The sequence below is a fragment of the Dermatophagoides pteronyssinus genome, unplaced genomic scaffold (assembly GCF_027571235.1).
Source record: "Dermatophagoides pteronyssinus isolate colony J.1.1.1.1 unplaced genomic scaffold, Derpt_VIB-CSIC_2022.12 sq0020, whole genome shotgun sequence".
Classification (NCBI taxonomy): domain Eukaryota; kingdom Metazoa; phylum Arthropoda; class Arachnida; order Sarcoptiformes; family Pyroglyphidae; genus Dermatophagoides; species Dermatophagoides pteronyssinus.
Window position 1 is genome coordinate 580,441 of NW_027461544.1, and position 20,572 is coordinate 601,012.

Consider the following 20,572-nt stretch of genomic DNA (forward strand, 5'->3'; position numbering starts at 1 on the left):
TTTTGAAGTTTTTGATCTTATCCCTTGGACAATACTATTTCCGAATTCGAATCGAATACAATAACATTTTATTCGATACTGACATCTATTGATTAGAAAAGTTACTAATCTGTATTTATTTTTCAAATAAAAGATGGCAACACTTGGCTATCAATTTTTTTTTTTTTTTTGAATTTTATTTTCTCACCATGTAGATGGCAGCAATCATTATTACCAACATTATCAAATTTAAAAAAAATTGTAAATCTTTATTACAAATTTAAAAAAAAAAACGATAAGTAAGTTTGATTAATAATTTCACAACAACAACAAAAAAAAGAAATGACATTTTTTAACAATTTAAATATGAAGATGATATTTGTGAATCATTTGTAACAAATGTTGATGGTGATGATGATGATGGTGGTGGTGGTGGTGGTTTCAGAATATCCAAATAAGAAGCAGCAGCAGCAGCATTATTATCATTTATAAATAAAATATTTGTTGAATCAAATAGATTTTGTTGTTGTTGTTCCATCATTGGAATTTGATAATAAGTTCCAACATTTGTTGTTTGACCATTAAAATCGTTTCGCAATGTTTCTTCAACCAAATTCGTTGTTGTCGTTATCGGTGTTTCATTGATCCGACGAGCATTTTGTCTAATCAACCAAAATGTCGTTACAACTAGTAAAACTTAAGTAAAAAAAAGGATTAATAAAAAATAACAGAAAAGAATCTATAGATAAGCAAAAATTACAAACTTACTTATAATGTTTGTAAATATAATGATTGAAGCATAGATTAAAAATGTTTTACTATTTGTTGTTGATTTTAGCCATTGTTTGAATGATGAAAATGAAGATAGAATATCGTTATCGTTGCTATTAATGGATTTTGAATTATTTTTCAATGAAAATGATGAATGAGGCCGGTTATTATTATTGATAGTTTGATGATGATCATCAGAATTTGAACATAAGGCACCATCACCACCATCGTTAATTGATGAACAACCATTAGATAATTTACGTTGATTGATTGTTGATAAATCGGAAGCTTTTGGTCCACCAACAGCAGCAGCAGCAGCAAAATGATCGAGTGCAATAACTGCATTAGCATTACTGCTATTTAAATTACCCGTTCCGAAATTAGCTTCTGTTCCGTTGTTATTATTATTATTATGGAAAAGTTTATTTTTTCCTCCATTACCACTATTACCAACAATATTCCAATCAAATGAATAAACCAATGTTAATGTTGTTTGATCTTCATATACTAATGATTCATCAGATGATGATTTGATTGAATCACGAACCGAATCACGTACAACCACATCTAAATAACAAATTGTTTCAGATTTTGTTGTTGTTGATAAAATGTTGTTGTTGCTGTTGGTAGCCGTAATCAAACTCGATTGATTATTATTGGTCATTGACATTTGATTATTATGTCCATCGATTGATTTATTCATAGAACCACCGGTCAGGATATAATCTCGTAATTCAGTTTCATTACGCCGGGTTCCATACAGTGTTCCACTTCCGTCTATATTTACAACTGGGAAAAAATCAAGAGAGAAAGGGAAAGAAAAAGCAAGAAAAAAATGTTTTGTAAAATGTTCAGTTTGAAAAAAAAGACCAAGACCAAATCAAATTAAGCTGTGTTTTTTTCAGTGAAACAAAAAATGTTTTTTAAAAAACAAAAAGAAAAAAATTAAATGAAGATTGATTGTGAGAATTTTTGAAAATCTGAGCCAACAAAAAAGAATTTAATTTTCAAGTTTTTCTATGATCCAAAATTCCAGTTGAAACAACCAAACAAAAAAAAATGATGATGCATGTTTGGTTGGATTATAGAAATCATCATTTTCAAAATTTTTCATTCATTCATTTTTCTCCCATTCACTCAGTCTATGTTTTCATTCAAAAAAAAAAAAAAAAAAAATGGAAAAAAATCAATTTACGAATGGATTGGGTAGTGTGTGTTTGGAGATAGAGAGAGAGAGGGATCGGAGAACGAACTTAACGAACGCAAAAAAATGAAAGAAAAAATGAAACTATAAGCCAGAGAGGGAGAGAGTCATCATAATGACATTAAAAAAAACAGCCGGAATAAATTCATTCATTCAGTGGTGGCATCATCCTTTTTCTATCGAAATTTTCATTTTTTTTCTTTTTCATTTTTGTTTGAGTAAAAACCCCAAAAGAACTGAACTGAACTGATGATAATGATAATGATGACGACGATATCACTTAGTCAGTCAGTCATCATCATCGACTAACTAACTAAAATAAAATTTACTAAGAGAATTTTTTTTTTTTGATTTTAAATTAAATTTTCTTTCATCATCATCATCATTGTAGTCGTCGTCGTCGTCGTTGTCAATGATAAATATATATAAAGACGGTGGTTTTGGTTGGTGGGATTTGTGGTTGCTTTGGTGCCACACACACATTCCTATGAACGCCAACAACAAACGTTGATTGATTGTTTTTCTTTGGATATTTCTTTGGGTGCAAACACACACAGAAGCAAAAAAACGTTCAAAGAAATTCTTATTCGGGAAAAATTATTGATTTTCTCCGTTTCCCAAAATAAAGTAAACGTTATTGATATTTGAAGAATAATAATGGATGGCTGAAAGAAAGATTTTTTGATGATAAACTTACCAATATAAAAACGTTTAAATAATGGACAATCAGTTGAATTAATAATTTCATAATGATGATGATTATTTTTAGGTAAATCATTATCCAATATAAAAAAGGTAAATATATTTTCATCTTCTTGTTGTTGTTGTTCATATTGTTGTTGTTGTTGTTGTTGTTGTTGTTGATTATGATGTACAACAACATTCATTTCATTTAACCTTAATGTACGTGATGGATTCAAAAATCTTGGTGGATTATCATTAATATCACCAATATTAACTAAAATTTTTGTTTCATCCCAAAGACCACCAGCATCAGTAGCTCTTGCAATTAAATTATATTCAGATTGTTTTTCACGATCAAAACAACAATCCAATACTGTTAACACTCCGTTATGTGGATCAATTTGAAATAAATCCGTTGTCCATTTTGATTGATTATTTTTATTATTATCATTGGCAATTAATGCAGGTGATTTAATTAATGAATAAAGAATTTTACCATTATCAACTAAATCAGCTTCATCAAAATCCACAGCATGTAATTTCGTAAGAATTTGTCCCGCAGGTCCATTTTCCATTAATGTTGTACGATATAATTTTTGTTCAAACAATGGTTTATTATCATTAATATCCCGAACTGTAATGGCTATATCAGCCATTGCTAATATCATTTGTGTTTGCCGGTTACGAGCTTGTATGGAAAAACGCCAACGTGAGCGACCTATGTGTGTCAAAATTTTTTAACCCTTAGTTTCTTTTGAAAAAATCATCAAAAAAAAAAAACATACCATTTGGTGGATCACGATCCAATGGCCGTATAAGAAACAATTCACCAGTTGTACGATTCAATGCAAAATATTTAAAAACTTGAGCATAATCATCGAGTTTTGTATCAATTATATAATCAACTTTTATATTATTCAATAGATTATTTATGGATTGATTATTTCCATTATCATGATAATGATTATGATCTGAACTTATTGATAAATTTAATAATGATTTTGGCATATTTTGTTCATTTTCTTCCTCTTCGATTGCCAATACATAAATTGGCCTGATAGATGATGGTGGTGGTGACTTGTTGTTACCACCATTGCTGCTGCTGCTGTTAACGGTGGACGATTGATCGCCTATGATGGAATCGAATGGGGGAGGGAAGAGAAAAAGAAAATTTGGTTGTTATTGATTAATTCCATAGAATCAAGTTTAAAATATAGAGAATTCTTAAGAATTTTTTTTTCAAGAAAATCGTGAATGGCAATGGCATAAATGACCAAATTAGGGAAAAGAAATTCTGTTCTTCTTTCCTTCTGCATTGAGAATTTTTCAAAATCAGAATTTATGAATTTCAAATGAAGATGTGAGAAAGAAAAAAAGTGAAAAAAAACAACAAAATCGGAATAATCTTTTCACATTTAAAATTCTGAGAAGAAGATTGAGAGATTGGCGAAAATCTTTTTTTTCCAATCTTTTTTTGTTGTTGTTGTTTTGGATTTTGTCATCATCATGATGATCATCAGGATATTGTCTGTCGAATGATTTTCAAACAAACAACAAGATTTTGTTGTTGAATAATTTGTTATTCTCGCAGAATAAATCTTTTCTGGTTCTTTCTTTTGGAAAACATCATTGTTGACATTGAATGAATGAATGAATGGTGATAGTCGAAAATGATGTCAAACAACAACGACATTTAATTTTGTTGTTTTGCATAATTTTTTGTTTTGTTTCAATCATTTGAACGAAGTTTCTATTTTGATAAATATGTTTCCGTTTGCAAGCAAATCTTCTTAAATCTCAACAACAACAATATGGTGATTTTTTTTCTGGCTATTTTTGTCTGTCTGTTTTTGTGAACATTTCCGGAAATTCATTGTCAGATTCATTTATTTCAATTGAATTTGAAAAAAAATAAGAAAATCTGTCGAAATAGAAAAAAATCTGTTCACATACATCATTGTTATTCGCCTATTTTGATCCAAGTTGATACAAAAAAATTTTTTGTTTTGCTTTTTTCCAAGGAAAATAACATATTAAAAATAGTGACTTAAGATAGACTTGATTGGATGACGACAGTTATATTTTTTTAATGGAAACAAAACAAAAGAAAAAAACTTTTGTTTTTTTCGTTTGAATAACCCCACAAATAATAATAATGTTTTCGAAGAAGGTTATTATTAGTTACTTCAAGTTAATAAGAAAAACCAATAAACCAATAACCAATAAATATTCTCAGTTTTGATTGATCGATCTGATTGATTGATTGATTGGATTTGTATTGGGTTGGATTTTTTTATGTCTGTGTTTTTGGAAATAATTACTTCAAGTTTGTTAGTTAATGAAGCTCGAATATGCAAAAACAAAATAATAAATGAATCGAGCATTTTGATTGCATTTCTCTTTTTCACACACTACTATTGTTCAAACGGGTTAATTTTTGGAAACAAAACAAAACAGAAAAACATTCTTCTGACATTCATACATTCATTCATTCATCTATTCTGACCCTAATATGTGTAAATAGTGTATTTTTTTCGCATTCAAAAAAAAGGGTGAATTTAAATTCTTTGTTTTTCTGTTTTTCATTGCCGAAAAAACAAACGCAAATTCAAATTCATTTGGAATTTTTTTCTTCCCATTCGGTTATTTAATGTTTTATACAGAGCCCAAATGGTTAAAACAATGAAAATAAAGAAGAAGGAGATGAAACGAAAAAAGAAAAGAAAAAACCATTGTCACCAGCATTAATTGGCTAATGATTTTAGTCTCTCACACAATTTCTTTATTTTTCTTCGTTTTGCCTAAAATGTACCCTGTATGCAGTAGTAGTCCTATAGGGGAAAGACAAAACGAAACGAAAGAAAGAAGAAAGAAAGAAAAATTAAAAGTATTTTGATGCATTCATTAATGATGATTTTCTATAAAAAGCATAGAAAATGCATTGCAGTGAAGATAGCATTTCAGGGCAGAGGCAATCTGTTTTTGGGAGTAAAATGTTTGTGTGTGTGTGTGTGTGGCACATTGAATGATACAATCTTAATAACAGTTTCTTTTTTTCTTTTCGCTCAACAATTTTACATTAAAATTCATTGACAAACCATAAATTAATGGCAGAATATATATTCACAAAGGAAGAAAACAAAATTCGCTTCGGAGAGAAACTTTGCTGTTTTTGCTTGTTTTCTTCTTCTTTGACTACAATTTCAATCTGATCACAGAAAATTGATTGAATCAATATTATCATTAGCAGGCAAAAAAGGCATAGAAAAATTCATCAACTTTTCAATTTGTATTTACAAATTCAAAATGAATTCATACGTGGTTTGTTTGTTTATTTTATTTTATTTTATTTTTGCATTAATCTCTGTATCAACAACATCCAATTAACATTGAATATTGAAACGAATGAAGGAATGTTAATTAACACGTTCGCTACCAGCATCGTCCATTTGCTGTGGTTCCAAATGTGTTTTTTCCAAAAATTCCGGTAACGAACGTGTTAAATCAATCAACTAAAAAATATTAATTTCAAAATGAAGTTTGCTTTTGCATCAATCAATCAATTTATGATTGCACATTTGAATATTTGGAAAATTTCAATAGAAAAAAACAGCGAATGAAAATTCATGTGACAACAGCGAAATAATGATGATAGGAATTACAAATGAAGAAATTGACAAAAAAAAAACATTTTCAATGGAAAAAAAAGAAGATTTCCATTAATTAGAATATTCATTATCATCGCGAATCTAGGCAGAAACACACACAAAAAAAAAAAGTGATTAGGAACCAGTAAAAAAAAAAGTTAAAGAATTTTTCACATAATAAAAAAAAAGAAATTAGTTTGAAACAAAAGGGAGCAAATCAAAGTAAAGCCAGTGATGCTTTTGAAAAAAAAATTTTTTTTTCCATCAAATATAGCTTATAGCGAAAAAAAACAGAAACAGAAACAAATAGCATTCAGGGAATTTGTATCATAAGGCAGAATATTCTTGCTTCTCTCTCTCTTGCTTCTCTCTGTGTGTGCGTTTTCAATTCAATTATTCTAAAGAATGTTTTCATGGAAAATAATCACATTTTTATTTGTCGATTTGAATAAAACTTTGTGTGTGTGCGTTTCACAAAGATTGACTGACTGACTGACTGACTGACTGACTGACTGGCTAAGAATAGATTTGATAAACTTGTCACTGTGTGTGTGGGGGGTGCGAGGGGGTTAAAAATTACTTTTACATAATAATAATAATTTTATTAAATTAACACACTGCCAACAAGATGGCATTTGTGTTTACTTGAAAAAAAAAAGAAAAGAGAGAAAAATTATAATTTCATATTAATATACTGTTTACAAATATAATTGAAAAGTAATTACTTTTACATTTATTTTAGCATCCTAAAGCAGCAAAAAAGACAATAAAGATTCAATGTTACGTAATGTGTAACAGTAGCAAGTAGCAAGAATCTATGATTAATTAAATTTATATATTCAGTCATCAGACCTTTTTTTTTGTTAACCCCATCTGTTCCATCTGTTATTATCATCACATTTTTTGTCTTTTTTGTTGTCTGCTGTTAAATTGTTTTTTAACTATACTAATTTATTTCAATTAACATCTCTATCAATGATCAATGATCAATAATCAACGATGATGATAGTCGATAGACGCTGAAGCATCAATACGTAAGGATGTCGCTTTTTTCAAAAAATATATTCAAAAAAAAAGAAAGTTTTTTTAACTGATTTGCCGACCAACAAAACATTAGAATCATCATCATCGAATAAACTCTTCAACTAACTAACTGCCTGAACACCATTTGAAATTGATAAAATTCAACAACAACAAAAAAAAAGTTTTAAATTGGAAATTTTCTTTGTTGTTGTTTGTCTGTGTGTGTTCAGGTGTTCAGGTAGAAAATAAATAAAAGAAAAGAAATCATAATTTGCGATTGTGATTTGCAATTTGTCGATATTTTGTTCCGGAGAGAGAATTGAATGAATGAATCAATCACAGAAAAAAAAACATCTTAAACGATTTTCTGTGCAGACAAAATGGATCAATTTTCTCAAGAAAGAAACTACTTGAAATTGAAGAACGAATTGAAAAAAAAAGTTGTTGAAAATGAATTTGTCATAATAAGGGGAAAAACAACGACAAATGATTATTGCCAATCCACTTTGAATCGAATCTATTGAAAAGAAAAAAAACCGAAGCAATCCTGAATCTAAATTGATTGAAATTCATATAAATTTTGCAAACAAAAAAATTTTAACACCGTTAACAGCAAGAAAAAAACAAATTTCCATTTCTTTCAATGATTTTTGCTCGTTTTTTGTTGTTGTTGTTGTTAAAAAGTAATATTTCAATCAACAAACAAACAATGGAGTGAGAGAGAGAATGGGAAAATCAAAAATCAAATTATTAACGATTTTGCGAGACGGAAAAAGATGGAAAATATTATATATAATAATGGCGCCATTTGGTTGGCGCCAGCCAAAAAAAATTATTGAATCTCATTGAATATTATTATTATTGCTGATATTTTTTTCGTTGTTGTTTGGTGAATTCAATTATCATAATGATAATGATGATGATAATCATTATGCTGTGTGTGTGTGTGTGTGTGTAATGTCCACTATTTTCACACAGCCATCCAAAGTGTGAATTTTTTTTCCAAGGCTAATAACAACAACAGAATTCTGCAGATACAAGCAGAATTTGCCCTATTTTTAAAATTTGTTCGTTGAAAATTTTTCATTGAAAAAAAACAATAAAAAATTTTCAAAATCCAAGCTGAAAACATAAACTGAAAGAAAAAAAAATGTATGGACAATTTCCCATAAATATTATTATTATTATTCTATACTTGAAAGTTTTCGGGAATTTTCTTTTTGCAATAACAAAAAGTTTTTCCAAAGAATTTCAGAATATATCGTCCAATCCGTCTCTTTTTCTTTTTTTTGTTCGGCCACCAATCAACAATCACCAATCAAATACCGAATAAATGAAATGGAATGAGAAGCGAAAAAAACAAAGCGAAAAACAAAAACAAAACAAAGCGAAAAACGAAAATCATACAACGGAAACCGATCGGTTAGTTAATCATGGCCAATCGCTTTCTCTTTTATCATCATCATCATTATCATCAATTTAATAAAAATATACCAGACGACATCAATCAACGGCTGATAATGATGATGATTTTATTTTAGTCTGAAACGACAAAAAATGAACAACAACAACAACAAAAACCGTCTGTTTCAATCAAAAAGAACAAAAACGAAAACGCAAAAAATTAAGAATTGATATCTGGCCATTGGCATTATGATCATTATTTGAAAAGTCTCTAGAGTCAATCATGAAAAAACATTAACAACAGCAGAATTTCAAAGCGATTTTTCTTTCCAAATATGAAGAATTAGGGAAACAAAAAATTTTTATAAATTCACCAAACGAAAAAAAAAAAAGCATCACGATTCAATTAAATTAATAATAATTTTCATTCATTCATTCATTTCTCATCGGAATCACCGAATCCATTATATTTCTGAATTGCGCTTTGAGGCAATTTTTCAACCCAAGAAAAAGTAAATGAAAATTGATCGGTTGATCAAGAGAGAGAGAGAGAGAGAGAGAGAGAGAGAGAGAGAGAGAGAGAGAGAGAGAGACAACAAAACAGGCAGGCAGCACATAAGAAATTTATCGCAAGTAACAAAAAAAACAACAACAACAAAAATGGAAAAATCTAATCAAAAAAAAATCTCGAAATATTGAAATATAATTCATAAGAATTTCATCATTTTTTCGATAACAAAAACAAAAAAAAAGTTGAATTTTTCGGTCGTTCGGAAAGTTTTTTTTTTTTTTTTGGTTTCCAATGAAAAAATGAATCAAGAGAATCAACCCCAACGAACAAAGTGTAAATGAAAAAAAAACTTGAATGAAAAAAAAAAATCAGTTTGGAAAGAATAAATTCAAGTTGAAAGTTAATGTTTGTCTTTGTCTTTTCGTTGATTACAACATCATTGAAAGCATCATCATCAGTGTTTGTATGAAAAGTTAAATCTGGATCAATAATAAAAATATGAATTAAAATTTTGTTTTGTTTTTCAATTGTTTGAGTGAATTTTAACTTTTTTTGGCTTGAACTCAAAGATTTTATTTTTTGGTTTTGATTTTCAAACCGAATGAATTGACGAAATCGACAACAACAGTGATTCAATGGAACTTTGAAGGAAAGGGGAAAAAATCATTCCTTCAATTAGAATTAAGGATTAACAACAACGAAAACAACAATAGAGAGAAATTCAATTCAATAACAATGTGAATTCACATCATAGTGAATTTAGTTCAATAAACAAACAATAACCGATGCTGATAATGATGATGATGAAATTAATGAAAAAGAAAATCCAGAAATTTTCAATTCCCATATCGACATATATTGTTGGTGGTGGTGGTTAACACAAAATTCCAAACGACAAAGAAAGAAATTTGAATCAAAACAAAAATTATTTAAAAGAAAACAACCAAGGCTTTGAATGAAGTGGATATAAAATTGCATCAATCCACTGCTACTACCATCATCCAGAGATGAACATTTTTTTCTGTTTGTGGAAAACTGAATCAAATCAAATTAAATGGAAAAGTTTTTTGGGCTAATTTTTTTTGGTTGAAAATAAAGAATCTAGCAGCAGTAGTGGTAGCACAAAGAAGCTGCTGCTGCAGTGTTAACAATTTAATAATAATAACAATAAAAATATTAACTTTAGTTATCCCAAATATATTTAATTCTTGGAAAGCCAAAGCAGAAAAAAAAATCCATTCAACCAAATTGATTGATTGAAACGACGAAGCAAAGAAGATGAAGAAAAACGAAAGGAACCAAAAGAAGAAAAGAAAAATTTCATTTTAATCCAGTTTAATATTGGTAAGGTCATTTTCAATGTTTGTTGGATTCAATTGAAAAAAGGATCAAATTTCTTCAAATGATGATGATTGTCCAACAACAAGAAGAATATTGTTGAGGGTTATTTATTTTTTTCGATGGGGGAAGAGGGGTTAAAAAAACCAATCACATATAATTGGATTGTTCGGTAATTCAGTAATTCAGTCAATAAAGAGAAAATCAGAAAAATCAAAGTTCACAAGTCGAATGGGAGAGGAGAAAAAATTCTTTGGAATGATTATTATCACGTTTTTTGCTTGCTGGCTAGATCGACAAACAAAACACAAAAGTTTAGACAACATAATTAAAAACAATTGAAAAATGTTTCATTTTGAGAGACTTTTTCTAGTCGAAAAATGTTTTCGCAAAACAAAATCCGATTATTAAAATGGACTAGAAAATGATTGATTTGATTTGAATGTTGCTTTGTTTTCTCGTTTTGTTTTGGCTGTGAAAAAGATTAATTTTTTCCAAAATTCATTTTTCAATCTTTTCTGTGAATCTTTGTTTTGTTTTGCTTTGCTTTCTGCATTGAATTACAGAAAAAAAATGTCATTTTTGATTCGAACAATCGTCGTCGTCGTCGTCAGCAACGGAATAACGGAATTCATTCGAAATTCGGGTAATTTTGCCAAGAATGAAAATCCAGTAGAAAAACAAAATTCAAACAAAAAAAAAAAATCAAGGACGACCAAAATAAAAAATTTAAATATTTTTTTTCAAAATGTATCCATGTTTGGTTTTCCCATTGTTTTTTCTTTGCTTCGGTTTGAAATGTTTACGAGATTTTTTTCTAAACACACATTTGTTATCATTAGATCATTTTTTTTCTCCCTGGCATATTATTCGGTTTTTGTTTTGCCTTATTTGCGAATATAAAAAGGAAAAATGTCAAAATTCAAAACCACAAAGTTATGATGGCAGCTGTTGAAAAGGGCTATCTTTCTTATTACAGCAACCAGAACAACAACCAAGAAAAAGAACCCGAAAGAAAAAACAAATTCCTTAACCCGATACTTGAATTTTTTTATTTAAAAATTCAAAATCTTTTTCGCTCTCTCTCGGTTTTGGACCATATTTTTTTTATTCTCAACTTTCTTTAAAGCCTTTGATATAACTTTTGCTCTCACTTTCTCTCTCACTCTCTCCCCTTCAACTTATTGTATCCGTTTCATTTTCATTTCTTTCCATTGACAAACTAAACACTGAAAAGAAAAAATTCTTTGCCAAGAAATAAAAATCCAGTAGTAAGTCATGATATACAGGATATGAAAAAAAAACGAATAGTGGATTTAGTAGTTGAAAAAGTTCACCAAAACAAAACAAAACAAAAACACCCACAATATAGCCAAAAAACTTGATAAAATTTTGTATCGTTCCATAAGTTCTGTACCATTTTCATTCATTCATTCACTATGTTTGTTTGTTTGTTTACTATAAAACCAAACCAAGCCAAACGAAATTGAACAAATATCGATCGATAAAAATGAATTTTTTTCGCTGCCATTTTGTATTTAGGTGTTTGTGATCGGGTATAACAACGAAAGCAACGAATCAATGATTATGATGTTTATTTCCATAACAATCAAGCGAGAAAATGAATAAAATATTATTTGACCAAATACTACTATAGTACCAGCAGCAACAGCAGAAAAACGAAAGTAAAGATAATGGTTTTTTATTTAGAAAATTTTCAATTTTTTTTTCATTTTTTCGTTGCTGCTGCTGTCATCATTGTTGTTGTTGAAATTTTTTCCTGATTATGTAACGAATGGTGATATTAGCTGAAAAAAAAGAAGAAAGGGAAACGAAAATTTATTTATCTCAACCAAACGAACAAACAACAACAAACAACCGATAACGATAACTAAATTGCAATCGATTTTTTGGCTGTTGTTGTTGATTCATTCTGGCTTGGCTGAGAAAAAAAAGCCAAACTAAACAAAGGAAAAATTTTCATTTTCATTACAAGGCTAATAAAGATATCGGGTTATTTCGGGCTGGGGATGATAGGAGATTTTCTTTGTTTTTGTTTTTTATCAATTTTGATAACGCAAACCAACAAAATTCTGCTGTTGTATGCGTTTAGTAAGGCAAAACAAGGGAGAACAAGCGAAACAAAAAAACCGAAATCAGTTTCAGGTAAATTTCAATAAACAACAAACAAACAACAACAAAAGTCTGGTTCGGTCCAAAAGAAGAAAAAACCATTTGAAATTTATTTTTCAATGTTTTTCATCGATTTAAATATCATTTTCTTTTTCGTTTGTTTGATTCTTTACATTTTTTTCCCCATCATGTTTTTTTTTGAAGAAATATGGCAAAACGAAAAAAAGATTTTCATTTTTTAAATGTTTCTCTCTCTCTTCGCTCTCTTGAATGCAAAACGATATGATTGCATCGCAGACAAACGAAAAACGAAAAATGAAAACTGGAATAAATATCGAGGGAAACAAAATGAATGAATGAATGAATTGTGTCCATAAGGTAAATACGAAAACAAACAAACAAACAAACAAACAAACAGCAAGAAAAATTTGTCCATGATGAATTGTTGGCCAATAAATCATTTGAGAAATATTTTTCTTTACAATTTAAGAATTTGATGTTTTTTATCTTTACAAACGGAAAAAAACATACACACATTGAACCAGACCGAACAACCAAAAAACAAATCGAAACAAACTGACTTCAAGGAAAAGAAAGAAAAATTGCCTAAATAGGCAATTGGATTCAAGTATTTATGCATGGTGCGATGAGCACAAAGTAAAAAAAATTGAGAAAAACATTTTCAAGAATAAATCACTTGAATCTTTTACTGACCTTTTAAAAAATTAATTCCTTCAGGCATCAATAATAATGGTATATTTGAAAAAGAAGATGATTGTTGTTGTTGTTGTTGTTGATGATTTTCACGAAACATTGGCCATTGTCGTTGTGACATTGATGATGATGATGCCATCCATGAATGATTTGCATTTATCATCGATTGTGATGGCGATAAAGATAATGTTGATGGTGGTGTCCAAAATGGTCCATTGGTTTGTTGTTGATGATTTGGATGGTGTGGATGATGTTGTTGATTTGGTTGTTGTTGTTGACTAATGTTAACATATTTGGTCACTATATTTGGTCAATAATAACCAACGAAAAAAACAAAACAAAGGAAAAAAATTACCAACCAAACAATAGTTAATAATAACCACCATCATAAATGATGATGATGGGTTTCTATGTCGCAAATTCATAAATTCTGTGATTCTTTTTTTTCAAAAAACAACAGAATTTTCTTCTATAACCAAGAAAAATTCTGCTGTACAGAAGAAATATACAGAAGGCACCATAAATATGTTTTACTATGTAACCAAGAGAAAATATGATTACAGAAGACATTATTGTCATCTTGTTGTTGTTGTTGTGAATGTTAAGAGATATCATCACTTTTTTTTTAAACATGCAAACAACGAAACAAAATAACACATTCAAGTAAACTTATCATCATCATCATCACAATGACACCCGTTATACCAATACGGATATTGTAGAAATTTTATGAACCAGAATAATGTTTTTTTGTTGTTGTTGTTGTTGAACATCAATATGTTGTTGTTGTTGTACAGAGAGGGAGAGAGATAAAACAACAACAACAACAACCGAAAAAAACGATCAAAAAACAACAACAACAACAACAACAACAACAACAAGCAAAAAATGACAAAAGATGGTTGAAAAATTTGTTTTTGAAGTTCAACAACAACAACAACAATAGCTTACGGGAAATTTTAACCCGGACAGAAATAAAAAAAAAACAAAAAATCATTATTTTCCCGTATGTCAAAGGTTAGTTCTCCGTGGTTTTAAATGAGAATATCTTGTTGGTTCTTATCAACAAAAGTTCATCATTTTCAGCAGAAGATTTTTTTCATTATGAAATTTCCACAGGAAAAAAAAAAAGATTTATGGAGAAAGGTGTGAAAAATATTTAAAAGAAGAAAAAATTTTTGACAAAAAAAAATGAAAATGAAAATTATGATGTGGTGGTGGTGGCCGTCATAATTTTAGATTTTCTATTTCGACATTAACGATCCAAAAAATAATAATAATAAAAGACGACGATTACCACCCCGTTCACATATATGATTTTTTCCCTCGTTGTTCCCTTGTTTTTTCCCCTTAAAATGAAGCAAAAAGCCATTTATCAGTGGCCAGTGAAAAAATATATATATTTCATTTTCATTCATTGTTAAGTTGGTTTGGTTGTATTTTATGATAAATTTTTCTTTTATTCTTTTTTTTCTTTCCTTATTCAATTTTTCTTATTTCGTCCAATGAAAGAAAGAATAACTTTTGTTGACCAAACGAGCGACCAAAGAAAACAACAACAACAACAAAAACAAATTGAACCGAGTATACCGAGAGAAGTCATAAAATTCTTCTTATAGCGGTGAAATTTGTAGAATATTTTCATTTGATTTTATCATGTGATTTTCTGGACTGCCTTGAAATAAAAAAAAGGAACTGGACGTTACAGAATCGCCAGTCAGTTTTGTTTTTGGGTTAAAATCATATTTCATATGTGATTCCAGGCCGTTAACGCAGGGTTAATAAAAATAAAGTTATTTTAACCACCCCCTCCCTCACACAGAAACAAAAAAAATGGTGACACATTTGCGTGTACAACTGAATTGAAGGCAAAAAGTTAATGAATTTAATTGTAACATTTTCTTTTTGTTTTTGTTGGTTTCTCTCTTCCCTCTCTTGGCTATTATATGGTATCGATCATCGATTTTATGATCGATACATTAATTATGATGATGATGAAGAGATTTGGCAACCAGAATAGGAAAAAAAAATCGATTCCAGGTTTTTTTCACTTTCATTGGTTTGGCCCAAGAAGTACAATTAGTACAATTAGATAACAAGTGAAGAAAAAAGAGAAACCCACCAATGAAATGAAATTTTTTTTTCATTTCAAAAGATTGATAGTGAGATTTTCGTTCTTTTGGTTATGTAATGAAGAAAATCTTAAGGAAATCTCAAGGAAAAAAATATCAGTTTGTCGATCACCAACAACATTGTGTATGCCTGCTTGCTTATCGGTCAAAGACAAAATGAAGAAACGAAAGCGAAGAAAAATATAGTGAGAAAAAAGCAGCAATAAGAAGAAAAAATTCATTCCAAAGTGTTATATAAAGGAAAAAATAACAAGGGAAGTTGGCTTCACTGCCTTAATTCCAATAACCATTATTACTTTTGTTTTGTTTTCGTTTCGTTTCGTTTCCCATATTGAATAAAATACGAATAGAAATATGGTGAAAGAATATTCTTTTACCCAGAATAAAAGAATGAAAATAAATGGTCAAGATTGATTATAGCCAAGTAGGAAAATACAAAACAAAAAAACAAAAATGAAAATCTTTGGGCTCATTCAAAGAAAACAATATGGTTTTTTTGTTTCTATTCTAATACATAAATAAAGCTGTGAAAAAACGAAAAACGAAGAAAAATTTTGCTACAGTTGTTGTTGTTGTTACAATGTATATCATTCTAATTATGATAATGATGATGATGATGATGATAATAATATTTTGATAATCAATCGACCAAATCTAAAGTAAAGTAAAATGATGAAGTAAGTAAGTAATATATATCTAATTTATTTCAGAAGAAGAAACAAAAAGAGAAATAAGTTTTTCTTTGTTGGTATTTTGTTTTTGTTGCATTTGGATTCTTTTCAGCTGAAAATATGTGTGTGAGAAAAGTGAAATGGTTATGTTATGATGATCATATCGGTAAAATCAACTGACTGGGCATAATTTATCAAAGAAAAAAAGAAACGAAAAGAAATAGGAAGAGAAGAGAAAGAATGTTGAAACTTTTTTTGCATTTGTTTCTTCGTTTGTTTGTCCATTATGGGGTGATTATAAAGAGAAAAAAGTGATCAGAAAAAATTTGTCAATTTTCAATCAAATTTCAAAAAAAAACTAAAATAGTCAAATGATAAGCGACAGAATCAGAATGACTATTTCAGATTTCATTGTGTGTGTGTGTTGGTCAGTTTTTTTTTGTGCATTGACAAAATCGATATTTTATTACAACCTAGATATATACAATGTTTCACATTATCGACATATATTGAATATTGAATTTCAATCAACGATGATATATCCATTGATAATAATAGAGGTCTGTGTGTGTGTGTGTGTGAATAATTTCAACATCGAAAAAAAAAATCTGTCGAAACATAATGATGATGGTGATATGCACGAAAAGTATACGACAATAAACCTTACTGACCAAAAAAACAGCCAAACGATAAAACAGATTCGCCAAGTAAATAAAAAACGTTTTTTTCTTTTTATCACTGTCTATCTGACCAAACAAACATCCAACACAGAAAAAAAAAGAGACCGAATATTTGCCTGTGTTATTACCAAACTAACAACAATCGTCTTTTTTTTCTTGAAAAAGATTGAGATATAAAAAAAATCGAAAAAAAAGCAAAAAAGAAAAACGGATGGTCCAAAAAAAGTTTTTGTTGCTGCTGCTGCTGCTGTTGAAAAACTTTTCAAAGAATTTTTTGACAATTTTTTATTTCATTTTTTTTTCGTATATTCAACACACACACACACACACACACACAGAGAGATAGACAAGTTTTTTTGGTTCTCCCAAAGATGAAGAAAAAAACCTATTAGTTTGGTTGATTGGCTGCCTTGAGTTTTTTTTTGTTGTTCAACTTCAAGAGTTTTTCTTGTCCATAAAACGATTTAACCTCACATCAACAAAGAACAGAGAAAAAAAAACTTTGTACAACCAACCATCATTCGTTCGAGAATAGAGCCATTTTGATTATTGACATTCCCTATCTGAAAACTATATTTTGAAATCAAAAAAAAAGTTCATTTTTACAGAGTGTAATGATGATGACCATTCAGTAGATGAGATGTTATGAATATTGAATTCAAAAGGAAAAAAAACGATTACAACAAGAGGAACATTACAGTGATGTTTTCAGTGATGCGCTTATCATAGTTGTCATCAACATGTCGATCAAATTGATCGGAATTATTATTATCTCTACCATTCTTTTTTTTATGGAGGAGTTATCATCATTATGGCTAGCTATTTGTATACAGTGGTACCTCGGTTAACGACGATGATCGGGTCCTGAAAAACCGTCGTTAACCGAAATGTTCGTTAACCGAGGTACGATTTTCCATAGGTTTCAATGGAGAGCGGATAAAATTGATCCGACCTCAGACCTTGATTTCCTATTATCACCTTAAATTCTCGAAAAAAGCCATGTAATCATAATAAACTGATTATTTTTGAATTCGTTCTTATCTAGGCTAATCCATAGACTGGATCTGATAACGGAAATCATCACTTTTCGGTGATAAAAATGAAAAATGTCCCACTTCCCTTAAAAGTTTGCTTCACTGTCATAATTCTTTACCTTTTTTTCTCAAAAAAGAGTTGCAATATGTTTTAGATTGTCTAACGATGGTCACTAAAAAATCCAAATTCATTTGTTTGAAGATCATCACTAAAAAAATCCAAATTCACTTGTTCGAAGATCATCACTAACGAATCCGAATTCACTTGCTTAAAGATCATCACTAAAAAATCCAAATTCACTAACGAAGCAATGTTCTCTGACAAATCCAAATTCACTTGCTTAACGATGGTCACTAACAAATCAAAATTCACTAACCAAGCAATGATCACTGAAAAATCCAAAATTCACTTGTTTAACCATTCCAACAATGGCCAGTAAAGAATTCAAATTCACGTGTTTATAACGATTCAATTCGTTCAAAACGATTGAATTCAAAATGAAATTTTGCAAATTTTAAATCCATTCAAACCCAGGAAATTGTTTTCTTATTCAAATCCGAAATCTTTCAAAAATGAACCATATTCTCCCATAGCACTTTTTGATAACCAATCGAATTTTATTCCTTGATCGATAAGATTTGTTAAACTTTTCATTCTTTGTTGGACTTGTTTCGTTTATGAATTTGAATTCGTTACTTAGTTGAAATTGTTTAGAAAATGAATTTGGATTTTTCAGTGATCATTGCTTGGTTAGGAAATTTGGATTTTTCAGTGATCATTGCTTGGTTAGGAAATTTGGATTTTTCAGTGATCATTGCTTGGTTAGCAAATTTTGATTTGTTAGTGACCATCGTTAAGCAAGTGAATTTGGATTTTTCAGTGATCATTGCTTGGTTAGGAAATTTGGATTTTTCAGTGATCATTGCTTGGTTAGCAAATTTTGATTTGTTAGTGACCATCGTTAAGCAAGTGAATTTGGATTTTTCAGTGATCATTGCTTGGTTAGGAAATTTGGATTTTTCAGTGATCATTGCTTGGTTAGCAAATTTTGATTTGTTAGTGACCATCGTTAAGCAAGTGAATTTGGATTTTTCAGTGATCATTGCTTGGTTAGGAAATTTGGATTTTTCAGTGATCATTGCTTGGTTAGCAAATTTTGATTTGTTAGTGACCATCGTTAAGCAAGTGAATTTGGATTTTTCAGTGATCATTGCTTGGTTAGGAAATTTGGATTTTTCAGTGATCATTGCTTGGTTAGCAAATTTTGATTTGTTAGTGACCATCGTTAAGCAAGTGAATTTGGATTTTTCAGTGATCATTGCTTGGTTAGGAAATTTGGATTTTTCAGTGATCATTGCTTGGTTAGGAAATTTGGATTTTTCAGTGATCATTGCTTGGTTAGCAAATTTTGATTTGTTAGTGACCATCGTTAAGCAAGTGAATTTGGATTTTTCAGTGATCATTGCTTGGTTAGGAAATTTGGATTTTTCAGTGATCATTGCTTGGTTAGGAAATTTGGATTTTTCAGTGATCATTGCTTGGTTAGCAAATTTTGATTTTTCAGTGATCATTGCTTGGTTAGCAAATTTTGATTTGTTAGTGACCATCGTTAAGCAAGTGAATTTGGATTTTTCAGTGATCATTGCTTGGTTAGGAAATTTGGATTTTTCAGTGATCATTGCTTGGTTAGTAAATTTGGATTTGTCAGTGATCATCGTTAAGCAAGCGAATTTTGAATCGTTAGTAATCATAGCTGAATAAGGGAATTCAGATTTGTTCAACCAAAAAGAATCATTTTCGGCTAGCGATTATTATATTTGGAACTTGTAATTTTCATGAAATTTCTTGATTAGATATCAATTCTCATAAGTAGGATGTTGTCTTTGTTGAAAAAATCAAATATTTATAATAAATTATACGCAAAAAAATCAAAAAATTGATTTTTTTAAATCGTCGTTAACCGAAAAAATCATCGTTAACTGAGGTAATTTTTTCTCCTGACCCATCGTCGTTAACCGAAAATTTCGTTAACCGAGGTGTTCGTTAACCGAGGTACCACTGTAATGTCAAAGTAAATTTAAAACAATGAAAAAACAAGAAACTTTCCATTAGTGAATTTAGTTGAGAAATATGATTATCTCTTCGACAAGAACTTCAAAAAAAACCAGAATTTTTTTGTTTTGTTTTTCCATTTTTATTATTGACTTTGGGATTAACCCTTGAATATCAGAAACATGGGAAACATCATTGAATTTTTTTTGTGTGTGTGTGTGGAGAAAATCCCGAAGAAAAATTTTTTCAAAAAAAAAATCTAATTAAAAATCGCTCAATTTGAATTTGAATTTGAAAATTGAAAAAATTAATTGTTTTTTGAAAAACAGAAAAACAAACCAGGGAAACAAATCCGGGAAAATATACCAAATCTAACAATATCTGTCCAATTTCATCATTTCAATATTTCATAAATTCAGGGACAGAAAGAAGATGGATTGATTTTTTTTCTCTGTTTGTTTTGTTTTGGTTTGGTTTGTGTGTCATTAGTTTATTATTACAGACAAACAGAAACAGAAACGAAAAAAAATATTGTTATCTCTTAACACAGACACACTGTGGAAAAGAAAATGAAATGAAATGAAAATTTCCAAA

General features: G+C 29.3%; 1 protein-coding gene across 1 annotated transcript in view; it reads right to left on the reverse strand.

Annotated features, from left to right (window-relative positions):
* Positions 1–227: 227 nt before the first annotated feature.
* The window catches only part of LOC113790958 (uncharacterized), a 29,445-nt gene continuing 9,100 nt past the window's right edge, over positions 228–20,572 (reverse strand). Inside the window, exons 2-6 of the mRNA XM_027340666.2 lie at positions 13,409–13,708; positions 3,424–3,768; positions 2,652–3,356; positions 748–1,539; positions 228–675 (exon numbers count right to left, since the gene is read on the reverse strand). Of these exons, the coding sequence (XP_027196467.2) occupies positions 332–675; positions 748–1,539; positions 2,652–3,356; positions 3,424–3,768; positions 13,409–13,708 (2,486 nt within the window). The 3' untranslated portion in view covers positions 228–331. The remainder of the gene's footprint in view (positions 676–747; positions 1,540–2,651; positions 3,357–3,423; positions 3,769–13,408; positions 13,709–20,572) is intronic.